The sequence below is a fragment of the Narcine bancroftii genome, chromosome 5 (assembly GCF_036971445.1).
Source record: "Narcine bancroftii isolate sNarBan1 chromosome 5, sNarBan1.hap1, whole genome shotgun sequence".
In the NCBI taxonomy this organism is placed as follows: domain Eukaryota; kingdom Metazoa; phylum Chordata; class Chondrichthyes; order Torpediniformes; family Narcinidae; genus Narcine; species Narcine bancroftii.
The window spans coordinates 216,226,516-216,245,242 of record NC_091473.1 but is presented as its reverse complement, the minus strand read 5'-3'; the positions used below and the strand labels follow the sequence as shown (position 1 = coordinate 216,245,242).

Genomic DNA, 18,727 nt, shown 5'->3' with positions numbered 1-18,727 from the left:
CTGTTTATTGTATATTAAAATCAATAAGAAAGAATTAATTCACCCATACCATGAAGATTTAATTTTGCTGTGGGCTTTATATCATGGATTAAATTGATTTATAAACCCACTTAGCTGTGATGGTTGGTAATAACAACAAATCCTTCTTGTGGAAATAGCCCTTAGAGGCACGCACGAAGTTCAAGGGTTTGTCAGAAACTGAGTAACTCATGAGGTTTCTTTATATGTAGATGGCCTATTAGTTTACATTTCAGATCCTGAAAGATCTATCCCAGCTGTGTTTTCTCAATTCAGCTCTTTCTCTGGATATAAATTAAACCTTTGTAAAAAGTGAACTTTTTTCCAATTAATATGCAGGTCCCGATCTATTCTCAAGTTCCATTAAAGATTGCCAGAGATAATTTCACATACTTAGGAGTTAAAATCACTGAACGATTTAAAGATTTATATGAACTCAATTTTGCTCCTCCATTCGAATATGTGAGATAGTCTTTTTCTAGATGGTCTCCTTCATCGTTATCTTTAATAGGTCGTATTAGTGCATTTAAAAAGATAATATTACCTAAGTTTTTATATCTATTTCAAGTGATTCCAGTTTTTCATCTCAAAGTCTGTTTTTATAATATTGATTTGAGTTTCTTCCTTTATGTGGAAGAACAAAAACTCTAGAATTAGTCAATTTCATTTATAAAAATGGAAAAAAAAAAGACAGAGGTATGCCCCTACCTAATTTTAGATTTTATTACTGGGCTGTTAATATTCATTATCTAACTTTTTGGATTTTTTATTCTGACAAATTGGAACGTCCATTATGTATAGATTTAGAACTGAGATCTATACAGCAGTGGCCTCTTTATTGGGTACCTCTCTTCCATTTAGTTTTTCCAAGATCATTAAGGATATATCTAATCCAATACTTAAACAGATTGCTTCAATATTTCACCCCAGCAGGGTGTGGTACCCACCTGTGGTGCCCAAGAAGAGTGCAGTAACCTGCCATAATGACTCGACCAGTAGCGCTTACATCAACAGTGATGAAGTGCTTTGAAAGGCTGTTGTTGAAGCATATCAGCTCCTGTCTGAGCGGTGGCATGGATGTATTCCAGTTCACCTATCGTAGCTGCAGGTCTACAGCGGATGTCTTTTCACTGACTACTCAAAGGGCTGGAACACCTGGACAGTAAAGATGCATTAATCAGGATGCTCTTTATTGACTACAGTTCAGCATTTAACACCATCATCCCCTCAAAACAGATCAGTAAACTCCAAGACCTGGGACTCAACACCCTACCGTGTTGGACCACAATCTCCATAAGTACCAGAGCACCACAGGGCTGCATTCTTAGCCCCCAGCTCCACTCACTTTACACCTATGACTGTGTAGCTCAGTACCACAATAACACCATCTGCAAATGTGCTGGTAGTGGTTGTATTTTTTTTAAAAAAGGGGATGAGTCAGCGTACAGGAGGAAGATTGAAAACAACAACCTCACACTCATTGTCAGAAGCTGATTGTTGACTTCAGGAAGGGAAATCCAGAGGTGTACAATCCAGTGATCATTGGGGGATCAGAAGTGGAGCGGGTGAGCACATTTAAATTCTTCAGAGTCACTATCTCGGAGGACCTTTCCTGGACCCAACACGCTAAAGGCATCACGAAGAAAGCACGTCAGCACCTCTACTTTCTCAGGAGTTTGCGGAGGTTTGGTATGACACCAGAAACCCTGGCAATATTTTACAGATGTGTGGTGGAACGTGTGCTGACCGGCTGCATTGCTTATTACCAATAAGTGGTCATTCTTCCTCGCCAGCAGAAAAAAGAATCTCGTGGTTGAATGTGATGTCACGTATGTACTTTTGATAATAATTCTGAAATCTGAATATTCAGGTGTCTACCTAGAACAGTGGTTCTCAACCTTTTTCTTTCCACTCACATACCACCTTAAGTATTCCCTATGCCATAGGTTCTCTGTGATTAATAAGGTTCACCGAATCGATTTCCAGGATGGTGGAGGTGTCCCATGAGAATAGGTGAAACAGACTCAGACTGTTCTAAACCACTCTGGGGTTTAGAATGAGAGGTGATCTCACTGGAATGTCCAAACTCATGACTGGGCGTATGTAGGGAGGGGGAACCAGTCTCAGAGTGAAGGGTCAAGACAGAAACGGGGTAGCATTTTAGTTACTGAGGAAACAGCTTTAAGTCCCTCAGTGTAAATGTCTCCAGTGACCTGTCCTATTCCACTGAAGTATCCTGTCTGGGTATGTCACTGCATAGGATGTGAATTGTGTCACGCAAGTCTGAAAAAAGCTCTCCATTGCACAAACCCTGCTCCCCTCCGTCAACTCTGTCTATACTTCCCATTGCCTTGGAAAAGCAGGCACCAAGTAAGAGACTCATTCCACCCAAGACCCACTCTCTTCTCCTTCCCCCCCCCCCCCCCCACCGCTCAGGATGGAGATCATGGATCACCAGATTTGAGGACCGTTTCTTTCCTGCTATTATCATACTCCTGAATGTGCCCCTTCCAGTAAAATTGTTCTTTTCTTACTCCTCCCGGTAACTCTCCACTACTGTGTTTTACTCTATTACATGTGGGGTGTCTTTCTGAACTGCTCGATAGACAAACTTCCTCATGGCACGTGTGTCCTTGAACTTGATTCAGGGCAGAGATCACTGGGCTTTTTGCTGTTGAGGGAATGGGTTAGTGAAGGAGAGAGGGGCTGAAGGAACATCAGCAATGGAGCCACTGACTGGTGGAGCAGAAGGGAGGGGCCGAGTGGCCTGCTGCTGTCTCTCACCTGCCCTCTCTTTGCCTCCCCTTCCCCCGCGGAGCAGACAAGGACCCACCAAGGGATCGCAACGTCTCCAACTACGTGATTAACTTTGGGCCGCAGCATCCAGCAGCCCACGGCGTCCTGCGACTGGTGATGGAGCTGAGTGGTGAGTCGGTGAAGAAGTGTGACCCCCACATTGGCCTGCTCCACCGTGGCACTGAGAAGCTCATCGAGTACAAGACCTACCTGCAGGTAGCGCCGCCCACACGCGGCCTGGGGGGGGTTGGCTCGCGTATGCACAGAGTGCTGGCACGCTCGAAGCTGCATGTGCTGTGTGCCATGTGGAGAACAATTAAACCTATAGGAGCTGGGAACAGGCTATTTACCCCACCCATCTGTAACTGCCTAGTCCATTGACCTGCACTCAGACCATAGCTCTCCATACCCCTCCCATCCATGTACCTGTCCAACTTTTTCTCAAATATCGAAATAGAGCTGCCATCTAGTTCTACACTCACCACACATTCGGTGTGAAGAAGTTCTCCCTGATGTACCCTTCAAGCATTTCACCTTTCACCCTTAACCCATGACCTCTACTTCTTGCCTCATCCAACTTCATCAAAAGTAAACGGCAATGTGGGAGGAGAGAGGAAAGGGGGAGCTCAGGCTAGGTAATTAATTGGTGGATACAGGTAGGAGAAGCAGAGAAGTGATGGGGAGAGGGGCAAACGGTAGCTATGATAGAGGGAAGGGTATGGGGAACTGAAGGAAAGAGAGAGACCAGAGGAGAGGGTTAATAGTAATTGTTGAAGTTGATGCTGGTTGAAGACTGCCAAAGTGGAATATTAGGCGTTCTTCCTCCAATTTGCGGGTGGCCTGGTTAGGCAGTGAATGAGGCCATGGACAGATGAGTTCGTGCAGGGCTGGTGTGTGAAATAGAAATGGTTGACCACTGGGTAGTCCTCGCTGTGGCAGCAGACAGAGAAGAGGTGCTCAACGGAGCAATCTCCCAGTCTGCCTCTGGTCTCCCCAGAGCTAGCTGCCTGTGGTCTCCCCAGAGCTAGCTCCCTGTAAAGTTGTGCGGAATACCTTGAGGGTGTGGGTGTGCGAGCCTTCTGATGTTGGCGTCTGGATTGCGCTTTGCACTGACACTGGCCTCTCCCCTGGCAGGCGCTGCCATACTTTGACCGCCTGGATTACGTCTCCATGATGTGTAATGAGCAGTGTTACTCCTTGGCCGTGGAGAAACTCCTGAACATCAGGCCCCCGATCCGTGCCCAGTGGATCCGAGGTGAGTCCTCTGTAGGGGCAGCAACAGCCGGCTGGTTCTGCCGCATTCCCATCCACATTGTGTCATTAACCCGCGCCAGGTGTGATGGGGCGGGGATCCAGCTGGCACCCAACTCTCCAGGCAGGACATACATAACCCCAAGGCGAGCTCTGCTGGATAGAGAGTGGAGGCATGCCAACCCTCTGTCCCACTGTGCTCTGGGGGTAGAGGGGTAAAGATAGCCTGGTGGGCCAGTTGTTCTGTAACGAGGCATTTGACTGCTGGAGGTGGAATGTTGGCTCAAACCCCCTCACCCAAGCTTGCCCCTGGGAGAGGGGGCAGTCCCAGCTCGGGGTGGAGAAAGGGGGACAATTCCAGCTCGGTTGAGAATGGGGGACAATTCCAGCTCGGTGGGGGAGGGGGGGAATGGTCACAGCTTGGTGGGGGAGGGGGGGAATGGTCACAGCTTGGTGGGGGAGAGGGGACAGTCCATGCTCAGTGGGGGAGAGAGACAGTCCATGCTCAGTGGGGGAGAGGGGACAGTCCATGCTCAGTGGGGGAGAGGGGACAGTCCATGCTCAGTGGGGGAGAGGGGGCAGTCCATGCTCGGTGGGGGAGAGGGGACAGTCCATGCTCGGTGGGGGAGAGGGGACAGTCCATGCTCGGTGGGGGAGAGGGGACAGTCCATGCTCGGTGGGGGAGAGGGGACAGTCCATGCTCGGTAGGGGAGAGGGGACAGTCCATGCTTGGTGGGGGAGAGGGGACAGTCCATGCTCGGTGGGGGAGAGGGGACAGTCCATGCTCGGTGGGGGAGAGGGGACAGTCCATGCTCGGTTGGGGAGAGGGGACAGTCCATGCTCGGTGGGGGAGAGGGGACAGTCCATGCTCGGTGGGGGAGAGGGGACAGTCCATGCTCGGTGGGGGAGAGGGGACAGTCCATGCTCGGTGGGGGAGAGGGGACAGTCCATGCTCGGTGGGGGAGAGGGGACAGTCCATGCTCGGTGGGGGAGAGGGGACAGTCCATGCTCGGTGGGGGAGAGGGGACAGTCCATGCTCGGTGGGGTAGAGGGGACAGTCCATGCTCAGTGAGAGGGGGGAATGGTCCCAGCTCGGTGGGGGAGAGGGGACAGTCCATGCTCGGTGTGGGAGAGGGGGCAGTCCATGCTCAGTGGGGGAGAGGGGGCAGTCCATGCTCGGTGGGGGAGAGGGGGCAGTCCATGCTCGGTGGGGGAGAGGGGGCAGTCCATGCTCGGTGAGGGAGAGGGGACAGTTCATGTTTGGGGTGAAGGGGGGACAATCCCAGCTCGGTGGGGAATGGCGAATGGTCCCAATCTTGGTTGGGGGGGGGTGGGGTGTGGGGAAGGGAGTGTGTACAGTCCCTGCTCAGTGGGGACTTTGACTTCTCAGTTCCATGATGTCATTGGGGAGGGAGGTGGTGAATGAGGAACGGTTACAGCTCAGGTGGGGGAAAGCAGTGAAGAGCACACCAGTTGGGTCACTGTCCAGGGATTGGCCTCCTAGGACAGCACCCATTCCCCCTACAGTCCATGCTCGGAGGGGGAGCAGTGATAAGGCAGCCCCTGCCCCGGGTACTGCAGGGGTATCATGGTTCTCACCCCATCAGCAAGACACAGGGATATTTATCCTGTACCCAATGCCCCAATCCCACTGCTGGAATGATCAGCTGGTCCATTTCACTGTCCTCCATCCACCAGTTCTCTTCAGCGAGCTGACTCGGCTTCTGAACCACATCATGGCGGTGACCACCCACGCCCTGGACATCGGTGCCATGACACCCTTCTTCTGGATGTTTGAGGAGAGGGAGAAGGTGAGTGTGGGGGGCGATTGGGCCTCCCTTACTGGGAGGAGGGTAGAACCAGGGGGAGATGAAGGCATTGTGTGGACTATATGAATGGGCAGCAAAGATTTAGTTCACCAGAGAGTCTGGATCCATGCAGTATCTCCCTGTGATTAACCCAATCTCTGTTTAATTCTATTGGAAGTGAAAACCCATGGTTTACCCAGTTAAATAGCTGATACACTTCATTGAGTTATCTATGTGATAACCTCATCAATTAAAAGTTTGACCAGCTATTAATTCAGAGTCCTGTCACATGCCTCCTGTCCCATCTCACGTCCCTCACGGAGCTCATCAGTCATCTCATGGCCCTGTAACTGGAGGGGGGCAGGGTCAGGCCCAGACCAGAGTGGGCAAAGGAGGGGGAGTATCACCCCTGGACTGGACCGGTGAGGGGGGTGTCGCCCCTGGACTAGACCAATGAGGGGGTGTTGCCACCGGACTGGACCAGTGAGGGGGTGTTGCCACTGGACTGGATCAGTGAGGGTGGGTGTGGTCACTGGACTGGACCAGTGAGGGGGGTGTCGCCTCTGGACTGGACCGGTGGGGGATGGTGTCGTCCCTGGACTGGACTGGACCGGTGGAGGGGGGATGTCACCCCTGGACTGGACCGGTGGGGGGGGTGTCGCCCCTGGGTTGCACTGGGCGGGGGTCACCCCTGGACTGGACGGGGCGAGGGAACTCCCCTGTGACCTAAGTGAGGAAGTCGTCCAAGAACCAGAGTTGAAGGGTGGTTTTCCCCTCCCCCAGTACCGGAGTGAAAGGGTCACCCTCCCCCAGGGCCAGAGCCGGGGTGGGGGAAGTTTCATACCAAGGGCCAGAGCTGGGAGTGGGGGGCTGAGTCGTTTCTGGGTTGAGAGTGGAGGGGATCTCGTCTGGACCCTGAGGCGTTCTTCAGAACTTCTTTGTGAAATTGGCTGTTACCGGTATTTGTGTTTAATTCACCCATCGCATGATTAAATGGCAAACTATTTTCTCACAATTTCATAAGTTAACTGTTGATCAGTTACCATCTTAAAGTTTAGTCTTGACAATACTATTGCCTATTTACTGACCTAAACAATTGACTGACTGACCAGTTCCATAAAAAAGTAATAATTTTTAATTAAGTAACTGTAGAGACTCAAGTTAATTCTGTGTATAATTACCAGCTGGTTAATTGGTTATTGTCTCAGCAGTTTGATTTAACTTCCTACTCCACCATGCATCTAAAAACTAGTATTGTGTTATTGTTAATACCATGTAAAAGTCAGCCCCCTATTTTTGGCCCCAAAAATTTGTACTTTTTATATAGCGTGTGTAAAAATTGAAACCCCCCCCCCATTTTTGACCTGGACACCTGCCCATCCAAGCTCCCAACACCCCGATCCCCATCCGATCTCACAATTCACCGAACCCAGGCTTCCCACTTGGTCCTGGCCACCTCCCCGCCCATCTGAATTCCTGACGTCCCAAACATGGATTTACCACCTGGTCCCATCCGCCTGCCCGTCCGAGCTCCCTATACCTTGAACCATGCAGGTATTTACTGCAGTCAAATGTAGTAGGCATCTAATACTCTACCCCACCCCCCTAAATTTTACCCAAAAAATTGGTCCACAAAATGCTACTATTACACGTGTATATTCGGTAACAAAGTAAGGATTCAAAGGACACATTCTCCGCATTCAGAGTGAGATCCCGCAAATTAATGAGACAGTTTGGTATTTAGTAAAACATCAGTCCAGTGAATGAACTGCTATTGTTGGTTGATTATCAATTACCCATTCTTTCCTCTCTCTGTCCAGATGTTTGAGTTCTATGAACGTGCATCGGGAGCTCGCATGCACGCAGCCTACATCAGACCGGGGGGTGTTCATCAGGCGAGTGGAATGGGGCAGGGTGGGGGTGTTCATCAGTGGGGTGTGGGGAGGTGGGGGTGTTCATCAAGTCGGGGGTGGGGGCTGTTCATCATCAGGTGGACGAGGTGCAGGGGGGTGGGGAGGTGGGGTCTTCAGGTGAGCGGGTTTAGGCAGGTGGGGTCTTCATCAGATGAGCAGAGGGGTGGGGGGGAATCACCATCAGGTGAGCCAGGCTGAATGGTGGGTTCAGGGTGACTGAATCAGCCTCTGCCTTCGGTAGGTGGTGAGTGTGAGAGGCCCTGCTGGGAGTAGGTGTGGGGTCATTGGCTGGACAGAGCAAGCCTGTATCTGATTCCTCTTCCTCCCCTCCAGGACCTGCCCTTGGGCCTTATGGACGACATCTATGAATTCATTAAGAACTTCTCCATCCGCATCGACGAGGTGGAGGAGGTGAGAACTAAAGGGGAGGGGAACACGAGTGCAGAGTTTAGGAGCTGGGAACAGAGGGGATGAGGGAGTCAGGTGGGGCTAGTAATATGTGGGAAGAGGGTAAGTGGGTTTTGGAGAGTGAGATCAGGTGAAAGAGACAGGGAGGAAGAGAGGGAGTCGATGTTGGGGAAGGAGGGTAGTTGGGAGAGGAGTTGGGGACGGGAGAGGCAGTGTGTCAGGGAGGAGGGTGATTGGGTGAGGAAGGGTTGCAAGAGGAGACGGAGGCTTAAGCAAGAGTGGGTGTCGGGGTAGAGGAGTGTGGATGGGGAGAATTTGGGTGCTTGGCAATAGAGGCAGTTTTGGTGAGAAGGAGGCAGGGCGAGGGTTTGTTGAGACAGAGATAGGTGGCAAGACTCTGGAGGAAGGGTAGTCTGGGAGCAGGGGTGAGTGGCCCACAACTTGCAGGTCCTTTCTGTTGCAGATGTTCACTGCCAACAGGATATGGAAGAAGAGGACGGTGGGCATTGGGGTGATAAGCGCGGAGGACGCCCTCAACTATGGCTTCAGGTAGGGAGCAGGAGAGTGGGCTTCAGTCTGGGATTGCAGGGCTAAGTGGAGACCCCACACAAATCATCTACTCTCTATCCACCACAGTGGGGTGATGCTCCGTGGCTCAGGGATACGGTGGGATCTCCGGAAGACTCAGCCCTATGACGTATATGACCAGGTGGAGTTCGACATTCCTATTGGGAGCAACGGTGACTGCTATGATAGGTGAGGGCTGAAGGAGGAGGACGAGAGTGGGTCAGACGTGGGAGTTTTTCCATGTCAGATTCATGCCCCAGGAGTGTGTGATGGGATGGTGTAGAGGGAGGTTCCACCTGGGTCTGAACTGTGCCCTGGGAGTGGGTGACGGAATGTTGAAGAGGGAGTTTCCCTTTGGGTCTGACTCGTGCCCCAGGACTGTGCGATGGAATGTTGTAGAGGGACTTTCCCCCTAGGTCTGACACATGCCCCAGGAGCATATGATAAGACAGGGTAGAGGGACCTTCCCCCTGGTCTGACCTGTGCCCTGGATGTGTGTGACGTGACAGTGTGGAAGGAGCTTCACTCTGTCTTATTCAGTAGACCTTGGAGGCGGGGGAGTGGAGGAAGGGGGCTTGACGTGCTGAGACTCAGCTCATTGTGACTGTGCAGGTACCTGTGTCGCATTGAGGAGATGAGGCAGAGTCTACGCATAATCCTACAATGTTTGAATAAGATGCCTGAAGGTGAAATCAAAGTGGACGATGCCAAGGTCTCGCCTCCCAAACGAAGTGAGATGAAGGTATGCAAGAGGAACAGTGAGGAACTGCACGCTGTGGGGAGAGTGAGGGAGCTCCAGACTGTGGGAGGGGTGACGAGAGAGCGCCAGGCTGTGGGAGGGGCGGCGAGGGAGCGCCAGGCTGTAGGAGGGGCGGCGAGGGAGCGCCAGGCTGTGGGAGGGGCGGCGAGGGAGCGCCAGGCTATAGGAGGGGCGGCGAGGGAGCGTCAGACTGTGGGAGGGGCGGCGAGGGAGCGCCAGGCCGTGGGAGGGGCGGCGAGGGAGCGTCAGGCCGTGGGAGGGGAGGCGAGGGAGCGCCAGGCTGTGGGAGGGGCGGCAAGGGAGCGCCAGGCTGTGGGAGGGGCGGCGAGGGAGCGCCAGGCTGTGGGAGGGGCGGCGAGGGAGCGCCAGGCTGTGGGAGGGGCAGCGAGGGAGCGCCAGGCTGTGGGAGGGGCGGCGAGGGAGCGCCAGGCTGTGGGGGGGGCGGCGAGGGAGCTCGGTGTTGTGGAGTGGTGGGGGAGGAATAGAGCAAGGTAAAATCCAAAGCTGAAGCTCACCACAGTGGGAAGGCATGTGGAGCCACCCTCCCTTCACTCACCATCTATCTGCCCCCACCCCCACAGACGTCAATGGAAGCTCTAATTCACCACTTCAAGTTGTACACTGAGGGTTACCAGGTGCCGCCTGCTGCCACTTACACTGCAATCGAAGCCCCAAAGGTGAGTGTGGGGTGAGAGGAGATGAGGGGTATCCTCACTGCTTCCGGTCAATGTGACTGTTTGCCCCGCCGTTCCCCTCCCCCACTGTCCAGCCGTCCCCTGAGGCACCACTGTTCTGCCTCCACCCTTGCATGGACCCCCCTCCCGTTCCTTGAACCTACATTATCTCTAACTTGCATTGACTTGCTCTCTGCTTCTCTCAGGGGGAGTTTGGTGTGTACCTGGTCTCAGATGGCAGCAGCCGGCCCTATCGCTGCAAGATCAAAGCTCCTGGCTTTGCCCATCTGGTAGGTAGCTATGCGTTGGTCTCTCCCTATGCCTGCACTGCTTGGCGTGAACTCGCCCACTCTATGCGGGTTCTGGCTAGGCAGTGGCTTCACCCTGACTCCATACTGACGATCATCAGAACAGCAGAACAACACTCAGCCTCTCAGCTTCATGTGACTGGGGTTCATGAGGACAGGGCTGTGATCGTCAGCCACCATGCTGTGCTCTTACTTTGTCTTTCTGGGCCTGTAGCCCTTTCTGAAGCACAGCGAGACCTACCCCACAGCTAGATAAGACTCCTGCCATTCACACACCCCTCCCTCTCTCCCTCCAATTTCTATAGGTGTCTCATTTCTCCTCTGTGGAAATGACTCTTTCCTTTCTCCTTTTCAGGCTGGACTCGACAGGATGGCAGAAGGACACATGTTGGCGGATGTGGTGGCAATTATTGGTGTGTATCGCGGCTGTGCGTGGTGTTGGGGATGCTTCACTGTGTATATGATCCCTGCCCCAGGAATGTGTGTGAGTGGACGGTGCAATGGAAGCTTCACTGTGTATCTGACCCATGCCCTGGGACAATGTGGCAGGACAGTGTAGAGGGAGCTTTCCCCTGGCTCTGACCTGTGCCCAGGGAGTGTGTAACACGACAGTCTAGAGGGAGTTTCCCCCTGGGTCTGATCCGTGCCCCAGAAGTGTGTGATGGAACAGTGTAGAGGGAGCTTCATTCTGGGTCTGACCCATGCCCCGGGAGTGTGTGATGGAATGGTGTAGAGGGAGCTTCACTTTATCTAATCCATGCCTCGAGAGTGTGTGACAGGATGGTAGACAAGTTGCTTGACTCTGGGTCTGACCCGTGCCCTGGGAGGGTGTGATCAGATAGTGTTGAGTTAGGCTGAAACCTGATTATGGAACAGTTTTGATTTGCAGTCAGTGACCTTTGCTGTGTGAAATTAAACTATTTCTAAAGATAGAAGAAACAGGAACCTTGGCTCCAGCTGTTTCTGGCTATCCCCTTTTACATAGCCGTTAAAAGACATTTAACTACCTCATCTCCTTGTATATACACAATGAAGGTGGGATGGGGGTGGTCATTTTCATCCCATGTCTGATACTACCAGGGTAGGTAGTATCAGAGCTGATGTGTTTCGCAACAGCTTCTGTCTAAAAGGGTTCACACAGGATGCTAGCGCTGTAAGTTTCAAGTACTGCCTGGGATGCCAGCTTGCCTAAGAGGTTGCACTGATCCAGCATTTTTTGGTTCAGAGTCAACGACCCAAGTTGCCTTTAAAGACGGGTCATTCACATGTGTAAAAAGGCCTATAGAGTCCCAGTGGATGGAAACAGGCTCACAGGCCCAGCTTGTCCATGGAAGGTGATGTGCCTTCTTTAGTTCCACTTGCCCACATTTGGCCTAGACCCCTCCAATGCTCTCCCATCCATGGAGTTATCCAAGTGTTTCTTGATGAAAGCTAACATCCCTGTCTCCATTACAGTCTGGTAGCTCGATCCATAAGTGAAGAACCATAATCCAATTAACCTTCGAAATCCCACCCCCTCCCCACCTTGTAGTTATGCCCTTTCATTCTCCCACTCTGGGAAGCAGACTGTAATTATTCATCTTATCTATGCGCCTTCATGATTTTATCGGCCTCAATAAACAAGTTCCCATCAGACCATCTAATGTAAGGAAAACAGACCTAGTTTTTGCAGTGTCTCGCGGTAACTTAAATCCTAGCAACAATTTTATAAACCTTTTGTGTACCCTTTCCAAACTTTATAATAGCCTTCCTAAAGCTAGGCAAGCATTATTCCAAATGTGGTCTCACCAATGTCTTGTAGAACTTCACTTGGCATCGCAAATCTGACATTCAGTGGTCCAGCCAATGAAGGCAAGTGTCCCAAATGCTCTCTTCACTACTCTTCCATTAGTGCTGCCATCTTTAGTGAACTGTGTACTTGCACTCTCTGTCCCCCACCCCACTTCTCTCTTTACGACATTGCTGTTAACAGAACAAGTTTTGTCCTGGTTTGATTTACCCAAATGAAGCACCTGTCATTCCTCAACCTTTTACTTTAAGAATATCTTTCCAAGGAAACTCCACTTCTTGACCCAGTTGCCAATTTGGTAAGACATGCAGTCTTCATTTCATCCCTGCCATATCCTTCCCAGTTCCATAAGCAACTTGGCATCCATTTTCTACTGCTCTATCTCCAAACTTAGTGACAAGTTTGATCTGTGTTTACAGACTGAACGACTTCCTCTTTCCATTAACCACTGAAAACGGAGACTCTTTTGGTGTGTCTAAACCGTGCCCTGTAACTGTGTGGCGGACTAGTGTAGCGGGAGCTTCACTGGGTCTGACCCGTGCCCCAGGGATGTGAGATGGGACGGTGTAGAGCGAGCTTCACCCTGGGTTTGACCATAATGTGGGCTATGTGATGGTTGATGTAGAGGGAGCTTCACTCTGGGTCTGACACATGCCCTGGGAGTATGTGACGGGACGGTGTAGAGGGAGCTTAACTCTGGGTCTGATACACAGATCTACTAAGTGAACGATGCCCCTCAACTTATTCACTGATGCCTGGTCTCGCTGGGATCCTGAACAATCCTCCCCTTCAGGGGATAATTAAAGTCCCCAGCCCCCACCCAAGGTCAACACATTCACTAAAATCTAATGAATTCAGCAAAACCGACCAGGCTTGGGGATGTGTTAATGGCGCACAGCAAGCACCCTGGCAACAGGTTCTGGACCTCGAGCAGCTCTGGCTAGAAATTTGGGGCCAACAAGGTGTGGAAGTGGTGCTGAGGTGTTTCACGTAAACACCACCTCACCACTCCAGGTGCCAAGTCGATTCATCTGCTAGGATGGTGTGAGCTTCCTGCAGGAAGCACACTGCATACTTCCCCCTGCCACTGCAGTTCACATTTAAATTTCCTATTGTTACTGACATAGAAAGAGTATATTACTTGCTGTCACATACTCTCTCTACCCATCCCCCACCCCTTCCTAATCCTGAAGCCAACTTGCCTTTTTAAAAAATTAGACATATACCACTGTAACAGGCCAATTCGTTGACAGCGCCAAAGGAAAATAAAAATGCTGGAGAAACCCAGCATGTCACGCAGCATTCTTTGTGTAGCAAAGGTAAAGAAACAACCAATGTTTTGGACTTGGGTTTCTCCAGCATTTTTGTGTAATCTACAATCAGTGCTGCAGTCTTTCTTCTTCAATTCAAGTTATTTAGCAAACCCTGGATTTCCTCTCCGCAGACACCTAGAAACACATCAGGGTGGACGAGGGTATCCATCATCTCATTGTCGATGGAGGCCAGCTCATCTCCAACTCTATGGGCTGAATCCCCAGCCTCCTCAGGAGACCTGCTACTGATGACCAGCTCACCTGCTGGGCATTGAGAAGCGGGAGTCTCAAGTTCACCTCCTGGTTTCCCCTCATCATCCCATCCCTCAGATCAGCAGTGGAGGGGTCTTCCCCAGGCTCATTCTGAGAGTTTGGTCCCATGGTGGGGGGGGGGGGAGAGGGGGCAGCATAGCAGAGATGTCTACTGCTGCAGACATTGGGCACAAAGACGGCTCCATCTCCTGATCCAGGGATCTCTCAGGTCCCTGGCTCGGTGGGGGTAGAGGATGGTTCACTCCCACCAGCAACATCCACAGACTCCATTCCCATGGGACCATGATCGACTGGGGTTGGGATGAAGAACTCCTGGGTAGACTGATCTTAGGTCAGTGCCTTCTCCCTTAACCCCTGACATATACTGTTTCATCTTCAGGATGGCACTCAACCTCTCCAACAATGGGCTCATCTACACTAAGGCACAAGGCCTTGAGCAAGGCTGAGGGATCATCCATAGCAAAAACCTTCCCCTCAGGTAGTCCTGGTTCCCCAGGGCCATCCTCCATCTCTCATTCTACCACCTTCTGCTTGGTTTTCTGTGGGTCTTCAGGCAGATAGCCTCTCCCACTCAGAGCTCTGGGACAGATATTGGCTCTGGATCGTCTGAAAGTCATCTCGGTCTTTCTTCTTTTCCTTGGCATCAGAGGTGGAGTTCGCTTCCTGGAGGTTGGACCCAGTTCTTCCAAACGTGCCCCAGCCCCTTACAGACATGACCCCACGGTCGTCCCACGGACCAGTAAATTCGTACACCCTCCCCTTGTACTGGACCTGGGACTGCCCCTCAGTCTCACCCTCCTTCGTCAGCAGGATTAGATACCTGACGTTGAAAGGAGCAAATCCATTTCAATTCAGGTTCCCTAAAGCCAAATAGGATTGGGGAGATCTCAGACTGAACTATCCCCAGAAGATGCAAGTGGGGTAGAAGATCATCATCGGCAATAGCAGGCAGGACATTGGAAAGGATTACCCGCTGCTCGGCAGACTTGAGAGAGTCCACCTGCAGAAACATCTTGCCCACTTCAATCCTCTCACTGATGGATAGGGATTCCGGTTTGGCAGTCTCCAGGTAAATTAAAGCTTTCCTGTCCACGTTTGCAGTATTGCAATGGCTGGGGGGCCAACAAACCTCACCAATACCTTCATACAGGCTCCAGTTTTGCTAGTCGGAGATTTGGGAGGGGGAGGGTGCAGAGTTTCACTACGTTTTCATCGTCCAAAAGGATTCCAGGCCAAGGGGGCTGTTGAAGCTTCTGCACGAGATTTGGGAGGGGGAGGGTGCAGAGTTTCACTACGTTTTCATCGTCCAAAAGGATTCCAGGCCAAGGGGGCTGTTGAAGCTTCTGCACGAGGGCCCAGATCTTTCAGAAGATTGGTTGGGCACAGTTGAAACTGAACAAAAGTTGAAGATAAGAGTTCCATCCTTGTTGACTGAAAACTGCTACCTCAATCCTCTTCTGATCCCAATATCCCAAGGTCTTCAAGTTCTGAAATGAAGCTGAGGTCATTAGGGAGTTAAAGGTTGTAGAACCTCCATGAAGCGGTGATCATAACATGGTTGGATTTAATTTCAAATTTGAAAATGAAAAAATGTTATTGGTTGTCTCAATTTTTCAATGGAATAAAGGAAATTGGTGGTATGAGAAAGGAACTGGAAAAGCAAACTAGTCGGAGAAAAAGAGCAGGATTGGAAGATATTTTAGATATATTCCAAGGAAAAAGAAATTTGTCAAAGGAAAGATGGTACCAATGTGGCTAACAAAAGAGGTGAAAGCCAAGATAAAAGCAAAGGGGAGGGCAGACAAGGAACCTAGAATTAGTGGGAAATCAGAGAACTGGAATTCCTTTAGAAATTTACAGAAAGAGGCAAAGAAAGTCATTAGGAAAGAAAAGTGAGTTTTTTTTAAAGATATAAAGAATAAAAGAGAGACACATGTTGACATGGGACCAATAGAAAGCGATGCTGGGGAAATTATAATGGGTTATCAATATTTTACATCAGTCTTTACTGAGGAAGACATTAGTGATATCCCTGTCAGACAGAGGCTTCAGGGAGTAGAGTTGGATACAGTTAAGATTACGGAGAAATTGTGCTAGGCAAACTGAATGGATTAAGGATTGATAAATCTCCCTGACCGGATGAGATTGTGGACCCATTGGTGATAATCCAGTAATCAGTGGACTCTGGCATGATTCCAGGGGATTGGAAGGTTGTAAATGTGGTTCCATTGTTTAAGTAGGAGACAGAAAAAATGTAACTACAGGCCGATTTGGGAAGAGATTAGAGTCGATCCTCAAGGATGAGGTGATGAAATACCTGGAGATGCATGAGGTCCAAGTCAGCATGGTTTTTTTAAAGGGTAGATCCTGTCTGACCAACCTATTAGAGTTTTTTGAAGAAATCTCAGATAGGATAGACAAAGGGGAGGCCGAGGGTGTTGTATATTTGGATTTTCAAAAGGCTTTTGATAAAGGTGCCGCATGTTAGGATGAGGGCCCATGGAATTACAGGGATGATATTAGACTGGATAGGAAATTGACTGATAGGCAGGAAGCAAAGGGTTGAAATTAAGGGATCCCATTCAGGATGGCTGCCTGAAGCAAGCGGCGTTCTGCAGGGGCCACTGCTGTTTACAATTTACATTAATGATTTGGATTGTGGTATGAATGGTTTTGTGGCCAAATTTGCAGATGACACCAGGATAGGTGGCGGACCAGGAAGTGTTGAAGAAAGCAAAAAGTTGCAGAAGGATACAGACAGATTGGGAGACTGGGCAAAATTATTGCAGATGAGATACAGTGTTGAGAATTGTTCAGTTCTACATTTTGGCGGTGGAAATAAACAGGCAGAATACTATTTGAATGGGGAGAAAATTCAAACCTCGGAAGTGCAAATAGACCTGGGTGTCCCCGTGCAGAGAAACCTAAAAGCTAATGACCAGGTGGAATTAGAAGTGAAGAAAGCGAACGCTATGTTGGCATTCATTTCAAGAGGAATAGTGTATAAGAGTAAAGAGGTGTTGATAAGATTCTATGTGGCACTGGTGAGACCTCATTTGGAGTAAAGTGTGCAGTTTTGGGGGCCCCTATCTTAGAAAGGATGTGATGTTGTTGGAGAGGGTGCAGAGGAGATTTACTAGGATGATTCCTGGAATGCAAGGACTGATGTACGAAGAGAGTTTGGCAGCTCTTGGGTTGTATTCATTGGAATATAGAAGAATGAGGGGGGTGGGGGGGGGGGGGATCTCATAGAGACATTTCGAATTTTGAAAGGTTTTGACAGAGTAGATGTAGATGTAGGGGTCGCAGTCTTAAAATTAGAAGTTCTGCATTTAAAATAGAGATGAGGAAGAACTTCTTTCGTCAGAGGGTTGTGGATCTGTGGAACACTGCTGCATGCAGATCATTGGGAGAATTTAAACAGGAAATTGATAAATTATCTAATTAGTAAGGGGATATGGGGAAAAGGCTGGAAATTGGAACTAGGTGTGAGCATAGTTCAGCTCAGTGTAGAGTTGTGGAACAGACCCAATGGGCCTAATGGCCTGCTTCTGTTCCTTTATCTTGTGAAATAGAGTTCGAGACAGTTGAACGTTAACGAGAAGTCCTCCAACAGCTTTTCAAGCTGGCCCACTGGTCATCCTCCAACTCCTCCTGAACTTCTGAAGGTCAGGTAGAGGCTCTCATGCCTTCGAGACACCCGATGATTTACCTTCTTTAACCAATTGCTGAGGTTAACAAGCAGGCAGGAGAGTTGCCGCCAACTTTAAGATGTTAACGAGCAAATTAGGCCAAAAGATGGTGGTTCTGGAGTGGAGTAGGTCCACCCTGAAAAACTGCCAGCTCATTACTTGATTAGTATAGTTGGAATAACAGGATCAAGCTCACCAAGCAGCCAATGTTAAAAAGTCCAGCGCAGGTACACGCACAGCGCAAACACAAAACTTCCCTTGGGTCTCAGATTTTTGCAACAGGTGCGATCCTGTATTTTTCAACTTCCTTCCCAGTAATGCAGACTGTAGCTTCACTCTGTCTCTGACCCTGGGAGTGTGTGATGGGACGACGTAGAGAGAGCTTCACTGGGACTGAACTGTACCCCGGAAGTGTGTGACAGGACGGTGTGGAAGAAGCTTCTGCCTGGGTCTGAGCCGTGCCCAAGGAGTGCATGGAGGAAGCTTCACTCAAGGATCTAACCATGCCCAGAGTTAGTGAGTGCTGCTGTGGTAACCGAGCTGTGCCAACAGGAGGTAACACATTCCTCGTGCCAGCTGTTTTAGGCTCAGCAGCTGACCCTTTATCTCTTTGGCTGTGGGATTTTGGGGCAAAGAGACAGCGATAACACAACTTCCTCCTCTTCCTTTCATTTTACAGGCACTCAGGATGTGGTGTTTGGGGAGGTGGATCGCTAGCAATCTCCCTGGAAAGTAAGCAGTCCCAACACCTGCGTTTACTGTGGACCGTCGTGCCATGTCCCAGCCAGCTTCCCTCTTATCACCCGCCCTGGGCCCTGCCTGAACTATATTACATCCCGTGAATAAATGGAATTGTTCGAGCTCCAGCCCACACTGTGTCTGTCCAACTCTGTGGGAATCGCGCATCCATCCAGACCTGCATTGGGGGGTGGGGGGGGTGCAAGGTGGGTGTGGTTCTTTTTGACTACAGGCACCCAGTCCTCTGGGTGCAGGAGGGTACATCACAGGGTGGTTCGGTGATGGGCAATGGGAAGGGTTTTCTGCCACTAGAATAAAATCCTACATTTGCTTCCCCCATCCCATCCTTGGAGCCCACCCTTCACTCTTGTTCTCCACCACCCCCCCCCCCACCACATTTCATTCCCCATTGGATAATT

The 18,727-nt window shown here is 50.4% G+C and overlaps 1 protein-coding gene across 1 annotated transcript in view; it reads left to right on the top strand.

Moving 5' to 3' along the window:
- The window catches only part of ndufs2 (NADH:ubiquinone oxidoreductase core subunit S2), a 49,054-nt gene extending 30,618 nt beyond the window's left edge, over positions 1-18,436 (top strand). Inside the window, exons 3-14 of the mRNA XM_069941173.1 lie at positions 2,840-3,030; positions 3,949-4,069; positions 5,764-5,876; positions 7,694-7,768; positions 8,120-8,197; positions 8,658-8,743; positions 8,831-8,950; positions 9,374-9,503; positions 10,103-10,198; positions 10,402-10,485; positions 10,859-10,916; positions 18,250-18,436. Coding sequence (XP_069797274.1) covers positions 2,840-3,030; positions 3,949-4,069; positions 5,764-5,876; positions 7,694-7,768; positions 8,120-8,197; positions 8,658-8,743; positions 8,831-8,950; positions 9,374-9,503; positions 10,103-10,198; positions 10,402-10,485; positions 10,859-10,916; positions 18,250-18,287 — 1,190 coding nt within the window. The 3' untranslated portion in view covers positions 18,288-18,436. The remainder of the gene's footprint in view (positions 1-2,839; positions 3,031-3,948; positions 4,070-5,763; positions 5,877-7,693; positions 7,769-8,119; positions 8,198-8,657; positions 8,744-8,830; positions 8,951-9,373; positions 9,504-10,102; positions 10,199-10,401; positions 10,486-10,858; positions 10,917-18,249) is intronic.
- The last annotated feature ends 291 nt before the right edge of the window (positions 18,437-18,727 follow it).